The sequence below is a fragment of the Lucilia sericata genome, unplaced genomic scaffold, assembly GCF_015586225.1.
Source record: "Lucilia sericata isolate MDLA Ls3-8-SP2 unplaced genomic scaffold, ASM1558622v1 Contig000621F_arrow, whole genome shotgun sequence".
Taxonomy (NCBI): domain Eukaryota; kingdom Metazoa; phylum Arthropoda; class Insecta; order Diptera; family Calliphoridae; genus Lucilia; species Lucilia sericata.
The window spans coordinates 142,693-155,039 of NW_023994627.1; the positions used below are offsets into that span (position 1 = coordinate 142,693).

The 12,347-nt window shown below is 28.1% G+C and overlaps 1 protein-coding gene and 1 long non-coding RNA gene across 2 annotated transcripts in view; one reads left to right on the forward strand and one right to left on the reverse strand.

Moving 5' to 3' along the window:
- LOC119606772 (Down syndrome cell adhesion molecule-like protein Dscam2) overlaps nucleotides 1-2,888 on the forward strand; it is a 144,011-nt gene extending 141,123 nt beyond the window's left edge. Inside the window, 5 exon segments of the mRNA XM_037960355.1 lie at nucleotides 242-579; nucleotides 642-714; nucleotides 1,231-1,311; nucleotides 1,381-1,549; nucleotides 1,624-2,888. Of these exon segments, the coding sequence (XP_037816283.1) occupies nucleotides 242-579; nucleotides 642-714; nucleotides 1,231-1,311; nucleotides 1,381-1,549; nucleotides 1,624-1,765 (803 nt within the window). The 3' untranslated portion in view covers nucleotides 1,766-2,888.
- LOC119606773 overlaps nucleotides 1-10,496 on the reverse strand; it is a 114,048-nt gene extending 103,552 nt beyond the window's left edge. The window contains exon 1 of the long non-coding RNA XR_005231688.1: nucleotides 9,780-10,496. This is a non-coding gene — a long non-coding RNA (uncharacterized LOC119606773). The remainder of the gene's footprint in view (nucleotides 1-9,779) is intronic.
- Between the last annotated feature and the right edge of the window lie 1,851 nt (nucleotides 10,497-12,347).

Genomic DNA, 12,347 nt, shown 5'->3' on the forward strand with positions numbered 1-12,347 from the left:
AATATGTATTAGTGTAGTCTAGACTTTACACAGAACTTTGGTCCATGCTATTGTTCAAACTATATATATACGACTAAGAACGAGACTATAGTACTGACTACAGTCCAAATTACAGTTCTACACATTGTTCTGAATATTGTTCGAGATGCTATATTTTGGTTCAGAATATCTCGAAAATGGAACTTTATATCTAAACACCTATCTTTTTAAGTTAAAATATTTTTGTCCACTTTCCTTTCAGAAATGAGTAACAATCAATCACGTTTGGCCTCCTCGTCCATGTCGGAAACACCTTCACTTACCCAGCTGCAAAATAAACAAAATCGTGATCAACAATATCTGGCAGTAAGATGTAATCCAAATGTAGGACCACCAAGAGGGTCCAATTCCAATGATTCGGGAAGCTTTGGGAAAGCAGAAAGTAATGAATACATAGAGGATATATGTCCCTATGCCACCTTTCAACTAAATAAACAACCCTACAGTGAAAGTTCTTACAGTGGTAATGTATACAGTGGTCCCTATCATTCGGTAAGAGGATCATTTGTATATCATGATGTAAAACCGGAAAGTTATCATGTAAGTTAAATAATACGTTAACCTTTAATAGTTTTTAATTTATTTTATCATTACTTTTTTAGTCCAAAGAACCTGAATATACTAAAGTGCGGCGAAAGGTGGGCCGTTTAAGGGATCCTCATTCAGAAAGTCAAGGTAGGTTCATAAACGACATACTATATATCCCAGCAAAATATTCCTTTAGTATTATAAGTAGTTAGAGATTGAGGCCAAAAAAGAAAAGATAAATAAAAGAAAGAAATATAAATTTGCTAGCATGACATTCCTTTAATTGAATGACCACCACCAACAAACTTAAAAATTGGCTTATGACATTAATTCATTCAGAGTCATAACTATAATTTAAACACTTTGTAATACTTTGTGTTTTATTTGTCTAAACCGTAACCTTTTTCAATCCTTCTACTAAATATTATTTATAATTTACGAACAAAATCAAAGATTTTTTATTAAAACATTTTCATTTGTGTTTTCATCCAAACATCATCATCATCACAATCATCAATATCCCATCATCAACACCACGTATCAAAATCAATCAAATCAAAATCCATCATCAAATCGTACTATAAACTGTTTTAGAATCGGATAATCCAGGCTCAACAGATTCTGAAGTTAGGAAAATCCTAACACTTCACATACCAATTACAGAATATGACACACTCGGCTCTGAATCGGATAATGATGTATCTGCACGAGCTATGAACTCGGCTAAATATAGACCACAAAGAGGTAGGCATTTTATAAGAAACTTAAACAGATATTTTAAAAACAATTAATGAAATTTTACGCTTTCTATAGAGACCCAAGATGAATCATCTTCTTCTTCGGATGCCACACCCACTAGCATGTCACGCAAATCTAAACCACCTTATAGTAATCGTAAAACAGCTAAAACTGGCACTACCAGCAAAAGACACATACGTTCATCGAGTGGTTACTCGAGTAATCATGATGAAACTACATTTAGGTAGAAATGGTTTAACAATTTAAGAAATATTTTAAATATTTAAATAATTTAGATAAATTGTTTTCAAATTCCAGCATTGCCAACTTTCCACCCAACTATCAAGATCACATAAATCCTCCCGCTCGTTTTTCCGATGAAAAATCAAAAGCCCAAACTTCGCCACGCATACGTGCCAATTCCAAATTACAAAGAGAAACATTTCAAATAAATGTTTAGGACTTAAAGAATGAACCAGATAAATTACCCCTACAAAAACTATAATTCAGTTAAACATTTTGTAAATTCTAGAACATAAAGAAAACGAAAAAAAAAAATGTTAAACAATTTAGATTTAAAATGTTTTGTATATAGAAATTAACTGGAAAAAACTAAGAAATTTTCCGAACTAAATGCTGATCTTAAGGGTTCTATAAGAAATCGAAAGCATTTAAAATAAGACAACAGCAAAAAATCTATAACAAACAGCCCGTTTGGAACTATAGATAAATTTATAGTCTGGACTATATATATCAATCTTAAGTATAGATCCATGCATAGTGCGAACTATAAATCTATCCATTATGTAGACTATAGAAAAAAACTGCAGTCTGGGATATAGAACAATCATTTGTCGGCACAATAGATCAATATATAGTCTGGAATATATATTCAAGTTTCTATAATTTTCTATAGAATACACTCTTCTATAGACACGAGTCTTCTATAGACAAGTGTCTATAGAAGACACTCTTCTATAGAAAATGTCTCTAGAAGGCACTCTTCTATAGAAAAGTCTCTATAGAAAACACTCTTCTAAAGGAAAGAGAAACTCTTCTATAGACGAGCGTCTAAAGAGGACACTCTTCTATAGACAAGTGTCTAAAAAAGACATTCTTCTATAGAAAAGTTTTTATATATGATATTCTTCTATAGACAAGAGTCTACAGAGGACACTCTTCTAGAGACAATTGTCTACAGAAATCACTCTTCTATAGACAGTTGTCCTCGGAAGAAACTCTTCTATAGACAAGTGTCTACGGAGCACGGTCTTCTATAGACAAGTGTCTACAGTAAGTGTCTATATAAGACATTCTTCTACAGACAATATCCTATAGAAGACACTCTTCTATCGATAAGCGTCTATAGGAGACACTTTTCTATAGGCCAGTGTCTATAGGAGACACTCTTCTATAGGCTAGTGTCTATAAAATACACTCTTCTATAGACAAGTGTCTAAAGAGGAGATTATTCTATAGAAGAGTGTATAGACGCTTGTCTCTAAAAGAGTATATTCTATAGACAAGTGTCTATAGGAGACACTCTTCTATAGACAAGCGTCTAAAGAAGAAACTCTTCTATAGACAAGCGTCTAAAGAAGAAACTCTTCTATAGACAAGCGTCTACAGAAGACACTCTTCTATAGACAAGCGTCTACAGAAGACACTCTTCTATAGACAAGCGTTTATAGAAGACACTCTTCTATAGACAAGCGTCTATAGAAGACACTCTTCTATAGACAAGCGTCTATAGAAGACACTCTTCTATACACAAGTGTCTATAGAAAACACTTTTCTATAGACAAGCGTCTATAGGAGACACTCTTCTATAGCCAAGCGTCTATAGGAGACACTCTTCTATAGGCCAGTGTCTATAAAATACACTCTTCTATAGACAAGTGTCTATAAAAGACACATTTCTATAGACAAGTGTCTATAAATGACACTATTCTATAGACAAGTGTCTATAAAAGACACTCTTCTATAGACAAGTGTCTATAAAAGAAACTCTTCTATAGACAAGTGCCTATAGAGGCTATTCTTCTATAGACAAGAGTCTACAGAGGACACTCTTCTAGAGACAAGTGTCTATAAAAGAAACTATTCTATAGGCAAGTGTCTATAGAGGATATTCTTCAATAGAAGAGTGTCAATTATAGACGCTCGTCTATAAAAGAGTATCTTCTATAGACAAGCGTCTGTGAAAGACAATCTTCTATAGGCCAGTGTCTTTAAAAGACACTCTTCTATAGACTAGTGTCTACAGAGGACACTCTTCTAGAGACAAGTGTCTATAAAGGATATTCTTCTAAAGACAATTGTATATAGAAGACACTCTTCTATAGACAAGTTTCTAAAAGGTCACTCTTCTATACACACGTGTCTAAAGAAAACACCATTCTATACACAAGTGTCTGAAGGTGACACTCTTCTATAGGCAAGTGTCTCAAGAAGACTCTATTCTATGCACAAGTGTCTAAAGAAAACAATCTTCCATAGACAAATATCTACAGAACACACTCTTTTAAAGACGAAACAAACTCTTCTATAGACAAGTGTCTACATCTACTCATCTATGGACACGGTCAGACAAATATCTATAGAAGACACTCTCCTATAGACAAGTGTCTATAGAAGACACTCTCCTATAGACAAGTGTCTATAGAAGACACTGTTCTCTAGAAAAGTGTCTATAGAAGACTCTCTTCTATAGGCAAGTGTCTATAGAAGTCTCTCTTTATTAGTTTTGCAAAAAGGCAGTCAAATAATTTGTTTCTAATTTAAAAATTTTTGGGTTTTCAAATTAACTTCATTTCGCGTAAACACAATTGCGAAAACACGCAAGTGAAATGTCAAAAATTGCACAACTACGAAAAGTTTGTGCAAATTGGGTTATTAATTAAATCAGCTTATTTTATTAATTAACATAATTTAATAAACTTTTGTTTATAAGTTTTTTAGTTGAAATTTAAAAATTATTTCAAACTTTAAAAAAACAAAAACAAAATGACTGATTTCAATTTGTTGCATTTATTGTATATTTTATAAAACGAAAACACTGACTTTCAAAAAGACTTATTAAACAACAACAGAAATATAAATTTAATTATAACAAATATAAAATATTTAAATAAAATACTACAAAGAAATATGTAATGTTATACAATGAATATGTTATTATAACAAAAAATATATATAAATAAATTAAAATTAAGTAAAATAAACAAATAATTTATAGTAAATAAAATAATAACTAAAATATTTAGTTAATATTTATTTATAAAAAAAAATAATTGTAATGTATTAATTAAATAACTTTTAGTAAATATTTAAAACAAAAATTTGCCAAATATTATAAATTTAACAAAAACTACTTTATAAGCATAAAGTAGTAGAAAAACATAATTTATTGTAATAATTTAAATATTTTAATTTAAATTCTGTATAAATGGTTTTTTAGCAACATTTATTCCCTTTTTCGTTTAGTTAGTTTTATATATATAAAATATTAAGTTTAGTTTTAACTATTGTATGATATTATCTACATAAAAACATGTGCAAAATTATGCATTTAATAGTTACTAAGTAAAAAAAAAAGATTTAAACTATTAAGTAAATTATTAAACAAATTATATAACAAATTAAAATCTAACTAAAGTTTTGTGTCAAATATGTAAAATTCTCTTTAACAAAAATATAAAAACAAATTTGAAAAAAAAAAACAACTCTACGTACTTCTAAATGTGCCATATATAGTATGTAATGCCCAAGCCCCAAAAAGGAAAAATTAATTGAAAATAGTATTTATGAAAACATATAAATTTAAAATTATTGTTAAAATATTAAAAAATAATCAAATATTAAACTCAGTTAACAAAACTTCCTGAACATAAAATTACCGTAAATAAGTTCATAGCGGAGTTAAAAATGATTTAATATCATTATTAAAGCAATTCAGCTAATGTTTTACTTACTTCTTCTAGCATTTTTACCATTCAGCTAGGATTTTACCCAATCATCTAGTCACTAAAGCAATTCAGCTAAAGGTTTTTGCTTAAATACTGCCTTATATAGTTATTTCTTATGTATTTTTTAAATTCAGCTGAAAATTTTATAATTCAGCTAAAAGTTTTTGCTTATTAAAGATAATTATATGGAAAATTATATTCTCTCGGGTATAATAATGTTATTCAGCTAAATAATTTGAAATTCAGCTAACAGTTTTCTTTTCTTTTTTAGATAGAAAATTTCTAATTTAGCAAAGCATTTAAACAATTCAGCTAAGGTTTTTCGCTTAAGTATTAAATGTTTTATTTAGTTCTTCTAGTATTTTGAACATTCAGCTAGGATTTTACCCAATCAGCAAGTCACTAAAGTAATTCAGCTAAAGGTTTTTCCTTAAATACTGCCCTATATAGTTATTTCTTATGTATTTTTTTAAATTCAGCTGAAAATTTTATAATTCAGCTAAAGTTTTTGCTTATTCAATATAATTATAAGGAAAATTATATTATTTCGGGTATAATAATCTTATTTAGCTAAATAATTTGAAATTCAGCTAGGACTTTTATAATGCAGACATTCTTTTCTTTTTCAACTTAAAATTTTCTAATTTAGCAAAGCATTAACACAATTCAGCTAAGGTTTTTCGCTTAGGTATGAAATGTTTTACTTACTTCTTCTAGCATTTTTACCATACAGCTAGGATTTTACCCAATCAGCTAGTCACTAAAGTAATTCAGCTAAAGGTTTTGCTTAAATACTGCCTTATATAGTTATTTCTTATGTGTTTTTCAAATTCAGCTGAAAATTTTATAATTCAGCTAAAAGTTTTTGCTTATTAAAGATAATTATATGGAAAATTATATTCTCTCGGGTATAATAATGTTATTCAGTTAAAAAATTTGAAATTCAGCTAGGATTTTTCTAATGCAAACATCTACTTCTTTTTCAGCATGAAATTTTCTAATTTAGCAAAGCATTAAAACAATTCAGCTAAGGTTTTTCGTTTAAGAATGAAATGTTTTACTTAGTTCTTTAAGAAAATTATTAACAAAAAATTCAAATAAGCAAATTCAGCTAGCTAGAAAAGCTATTCAGCTAACGTTTTTTTTAATATTTAAAAGAATGCAAAATGATGTATACATATACATTAATATTTGTATAATTCAGCTGAATATTTTCGAATACAGCAAAGATTTTTAGTTAAATTCCACTGAAATTTGATTATTTTGGTTGTTATTTTGCTATTTATCTAAAGTATATCTAAATTCAGCTACAAAACAAGATAAATTAAGCTTAAGTTTTATAAAAATTTCAAAATGCCTAAAAATTCAGCTAAAAAAAAATTATAAAATTTAATTTAAAATTTAAAAAAAAATTATAAATTTTTAAACAAAAATCCTTATTCAGCCGGCTTAAGATGTAATTCAGCTAAGAGTTATTATTTTAGGTCGATTTCCAGACAATTGTTAAAATATTGTTTATATTGTTCATTCAGCTAAATAATTTTTATACTGAAGCAGAGAAATTTGTTTCTTAATTATTAATTAAAAGAAATTTTAAAGAAAAATTACAAAAATCCTTATTCAGCAAACTTAAAATGCAATTCAGCTAAAATTTAAAGGAGTTTTAAGGTGATTCTCATGACATTAACATTATTATGGATGATAATTTTGCTATTCAGCTTCAATAATAAGAATTAAATAAAAATTTAAAAAAAATTGCCCTAAACTCTTATTCAGCTAAAATTAAAGATAACTCAGCAAAATATTTTTGATGTTTGTTTAAAATTTTATGAAATTGCTTACAAATTAAGCAAACTAAATCAATTCAGCTAAACAATTTTAAACATTTTTGAATAACTCATTCAAATGAAAGCCTTTTTTAAACAGAATAACTTATTCGACCAGCTTGAAATGCAATTCAGCAGAGATTTTAAGATGGTTTATGTTGTTTTCTAATGCATTATGGTTATTTTAGTTATGTCTTTGCTATTCAGCTAAAGAATTTTTATATTCAGCTAAAGAATTTTTATATTCAGCTGCTAAATTGAAATTTTGAAGAAAATTTATCTAATTCATAACTCAGTTAAACCTTAAGTTAATTTCCAAAAGTTTTTAAAAAGTTCAAAATTTTAGAATATTTAAAAAATATTCCAAAATATTTTAAAATTTCCAAAAAAAAAAATCTCACAGTATTTTTCCAATAATAAAGAAAAAAATATATAAATAACTCTAACCATACATAAAATACAAACCACATCCAAAATATGAAACCGAGAAAAACCTAGACAATATCCATCAGATTTAAAAGCAGAAAACAACAATAATTAAAACAAACAACTGTAAATATGTATAAAAAAATACAAATAAATATTAAATAAAATAAACAAATCTAACGAATAACACATGACTTAAAACATAAAAAAAAACAATAGTTAAAAACAAAATTAAATTTAAATCTATGAAAATGTTTTGCAGGTGTTAAGTACTATTAAAAATAATACAAAAAATATAGAAACGAAAACACCATTAAACAAAAATAACAAAGAAAATAAATGTGTAAATGTTACAAAATGTTCGAAAAAGAATCTAAAAATGACTTTATTGAAGTCCTTAGCAAAAGAAAACTTTAAAACAGAGAAATTAGAGACACGGTATGATAATGAGAAACTTTTAATTTTGTTTTTTCAAAATTAATACAAATTTGTATAGAACAAAAAAAGAAAATATTAACAAAAACAAAAATTGTAGAAACACAAAACCTCTAGACACAAAACTAATGATATGACTTTATCTGAAATTAAAAAAATCCCTTCAAAAACCAAAACTAAAAGGCAAAAGAAAAAATACTTAGTTAAAACAGTAAACAAATTATTAACAAAAGAAAATCATAAATAAAAATATAAATAAATAAGAAAAAAATATTATGTATGTAAAAATAAAACCAATATTACAATAAATGTTGATAATCAACACAAAAAATAATAAAAATTAAATATAGAAGACTTTTATTTTAAAAGGAATCCAGCAGAATCTTTGGTATTCAATTCTTATCTATCTATCTATCTATCTATCTATCTATCTATCTATCTATCTATCTATCTATCTATCTATCTATCTATCTATCTATCTATCTATCTATCTATCTATCTATCTATCTATCTATCTATCTATCTATCTATCTATCTATCTATCTATCTATCTATCTATCTATCTATCTATCTATCTATCTATCTATCTATCTATCTATCTATCTATCTATCTATCTATCTATCTATCTATCTATCTATCTATCTATCTATCTATCTATCTATCTATCTATCTATCTATCTATCTATCTATCTATCTATCTATCTATCTATCTATCTATCTATCTATCTATCTATCTATCTATCTATATACCTATTTACATTTTAAAGGAACTATAGTTAATTTTAAATTTTTGTATAAAAATCGGCTTTTGATGAAAGATTGTAGTTGTCGCAGAGTTTAGCTTTTTTTCTCAGTTAGATGCTTTTTATACCCTACACTACTAAAGTTGGGAGGCTATTATACGTTTATGCTGATGTTTGTAACGCACAAAAATATTGGTCCTACCTTAAAGTATGCCGATCGAGTCAGAATCACTTACTGAGTCGATTAAGACATGTCCGTCCGTCTGTCCGACTGGCTGTCCATGTAAACCTTATGCGCAAGCTACAGGCCACAATTTTCAAGATATGTTGATAAAATTTGGATCATATGTGTTTTTCGGACTAAGACGATGTCTATTGAAATGGTTGAAATCAGTCCATTATTTTACCTAGCCCCCATACAACCTGACCTTCCGATTTAGGATTTTTAACTCATAACTACGTCAAATATACTACTATCTCTCCAAAAATTGGCACAATTAAGTTTTATCTATGCATCGTTTGACCCTAGCCCCCATACAAACCCCCCTCTTAAAAATAACTTAAAAGTCCAAAAATTGACTTATAACTTTAGTATAGCGATGAAACTCAACATGACTAACCTTTATATAAAAACACATTCCTCCTCCAAATTTGTTGAGGATCGGCCCATATTTTAACCCTAAATACCATATAAAATCTCTTTTAGAAATTTTGTTTTTCATCAATAAATTGCTTAAATACATCGGAATTAAAGTGAATCTCAACATAAAAGTTTCTTTATTAAAAATAAATAATTTTTAAAATATATCATATAGTCGGCCATGCCCCAATATTCTTTCCTACTTGTTAAAGGAATAACATTTGATTTTCGATTTTTTATTTAAAATTAAATTTTTGAAAATCTGTTCACAACATTTTTCAATTTGATCACAAATCGAAAATAATAAAATTTTTCAAAACTAAATCTAAAGCGCCAAAATTTATTATTTTTCTTTAGATCAGAGATTTCCGGGGCTTGTAAAGTTGTATTATTGTATTCGAATCTAAATTAAATTTAATCAAATAAAGGACTCACCTGTTGGCAGCAATAGGTCTTTGTGGAAATTTGATGTTTGTTATAAAATCTAATGAAAATATGTATTTTCACATTTTCGGTATATTTTGATATTTAATGATATTTTTAATAAATTTAAATGGATCACTTTTATGGCCCTTTTTATTATACAGACTTCAAAATACTATTTTCTTTAAGATTTAATTTTTTTTCCTTTTGAATTTTTAATTTGCCAAATAAAATTTATTTTTTTCTTCAATATTTGATTTAAATTTAATGCTTTTTTCCATTTCTTTATTTTAAAATATGTGGCATCTCTATTTATATTATTGATTGATTTTATCACTATTACATTATTCTTATTACAAATTATAAACTTAATAAAAACAACAGCGCAGAATTTCTTTACTCTCATACACACTCTTTTTTTATTAATTTACTATTTACTCCTTTTTTCTTTTCTTTTGCATTTTTTTTTTGTTTGCGCCAACGAATGACCAAACTAAAGCAACACAGCGAACGACTCGAATTTGCATGCAATTTTATTCAAAGTTCTAACACTTTTTTCACTAATTTACTCAACACTTTTCACCAAAATTTTTACACACAATTATTAACAAACATTTAAATTACACATTTATGCAAAAATATTTTAATTTTATTTATTATTTAACGCGACTTTTTAATTATTAAACGACACCAATCAGTAAATCAACCGAACACTTGTGAAATTTTGCAAAAACTAAAAAGGAATGCAAATAATGGAAAGAGATTATTACTGTCGTTGTTGTTGTTATTAGCTTAATGCATGTATTTTTGTTGTTGCCATAATTATTGTTGTTCTAAATGTGTGTTTACTTTAGTGAGAGGCAGTTAGTGGGAGATTAATGAGATGCGTAAAAGAGTTAAATAAAGTAAATAAACAAGGTGATTGGCATTCGTTTGAAAATATTTAATTGTCAATATTTTTGTATGCATTTTGACAGTTTTAATATACTTACATTTATATATAAAAAATAATAAATGGTGATTAGCTAGAGTTTTGCATTAATGTAAAGTTGCAAAGGAGACTTTTTATAATAAAAAGTAGAAATGGGTCATTTGGTGGGAAGGATGACGAAGTGGGTCAAATTAAATTAAGTTATAAGAGTTTTTTATCTCTCATTTACTACAAGACTGACATAACTTAAAAAACATCGTTTCAAGAAAACGGGATAGACTAGAACTGAACTAGAGCTGAACTAGAACTGAACTAGAACTGAACTAGAACTGAACTAGAACTGAACTAGAACTGAACTAGAACTGAACTAGAACTGAACTAGAACTGAACTAGAACTGAACTAGAACTGAACTAGAACTGAACTAGAACTGAACTAGAACTGAACTAGAACTGAACTAGAACTGAACTAGAACTGAACTAGAACTGAACTAGAACTGAACTAGAACTGAACTAGAACTGAACTAGAACTGAACTAGAACTGAACTAGAACTGAACTAGAACTGAACTAGAACTGAACTAGAACTGAACTAGAACTGAACTAGAACTGAACTAGAACTGAACTAGAACTGAACTAGAACTGAACTAGAACTGAACTAGAACTGAACTAGAACTGAACTAGAACTGAACTAGAACTGAACTAGAACTGAACTGAACTAGAACTGAACTAGAACTGAACTAGAACTGAATAGAACTGAACTAGAACTGAACTAGAACTGAACTAGAACTAGAACTGAACTAGAACTAGAACTGAACTAGAACTGAACTAGAACTGAACTAGAACTGAACTAGAACTGAACTAGAACTGAACTAGAACTGAACTAGAACTGAACTAGAACTGAACTAGAACTGAACTAGAACTGAACTAGAACTGAACTAGAACTGAACTAGAACTGAACTAGAACTGAACTAGAACTGAACTAGAACTGAACTAGAACTGAACTAGAACTGAACTAGAACTGAACTAGAACTGAACTAGAACTGAACTAGAACTGAACTAGAACTGAACTAGAACTGAACTAGAACTGAACTAGAACTGAACTAGAACTGAACTAGAACTGAACTAGAACTGAACTAGAACTGAACTAGAACTGAACTAGAACTGAACTAGAACTAGAACTGAACTAGAACTGAACTAGAACTAGAACTGAACTAGAACTGAACTAGAACTGAACTAGAACTGAACTAGAACTGAACTAGAACTGAACTAGAACTGAACTAGAACTGAACTAGAACTGAACTAGAACAGAACTAGAACTGAACTAGAACTGAACTAGAACTGAACTAGAACTAAACTAGAACTGAACTAGAACTGAACTAGAACTGAACTAGAACTGAACTAGAACTGAACTAGAACTGAACTAGAACTGAACTAGAACTGAACTAGAACTGAACTAGAACTGAACTAGAACTGAACTAGAACTGAACTAGAACTGAACTAGAACTGAACTAGAACTGAACTAGAACTGAACTAGAACTGAACTAGAACTAAACTAGAACAGAACTTGAACTAGAACATATAAATATGAAAAGGATTTTTGGTACTTCTTACACCCACCATCAAAACAGATGGAGGCATATTATAGCAATGT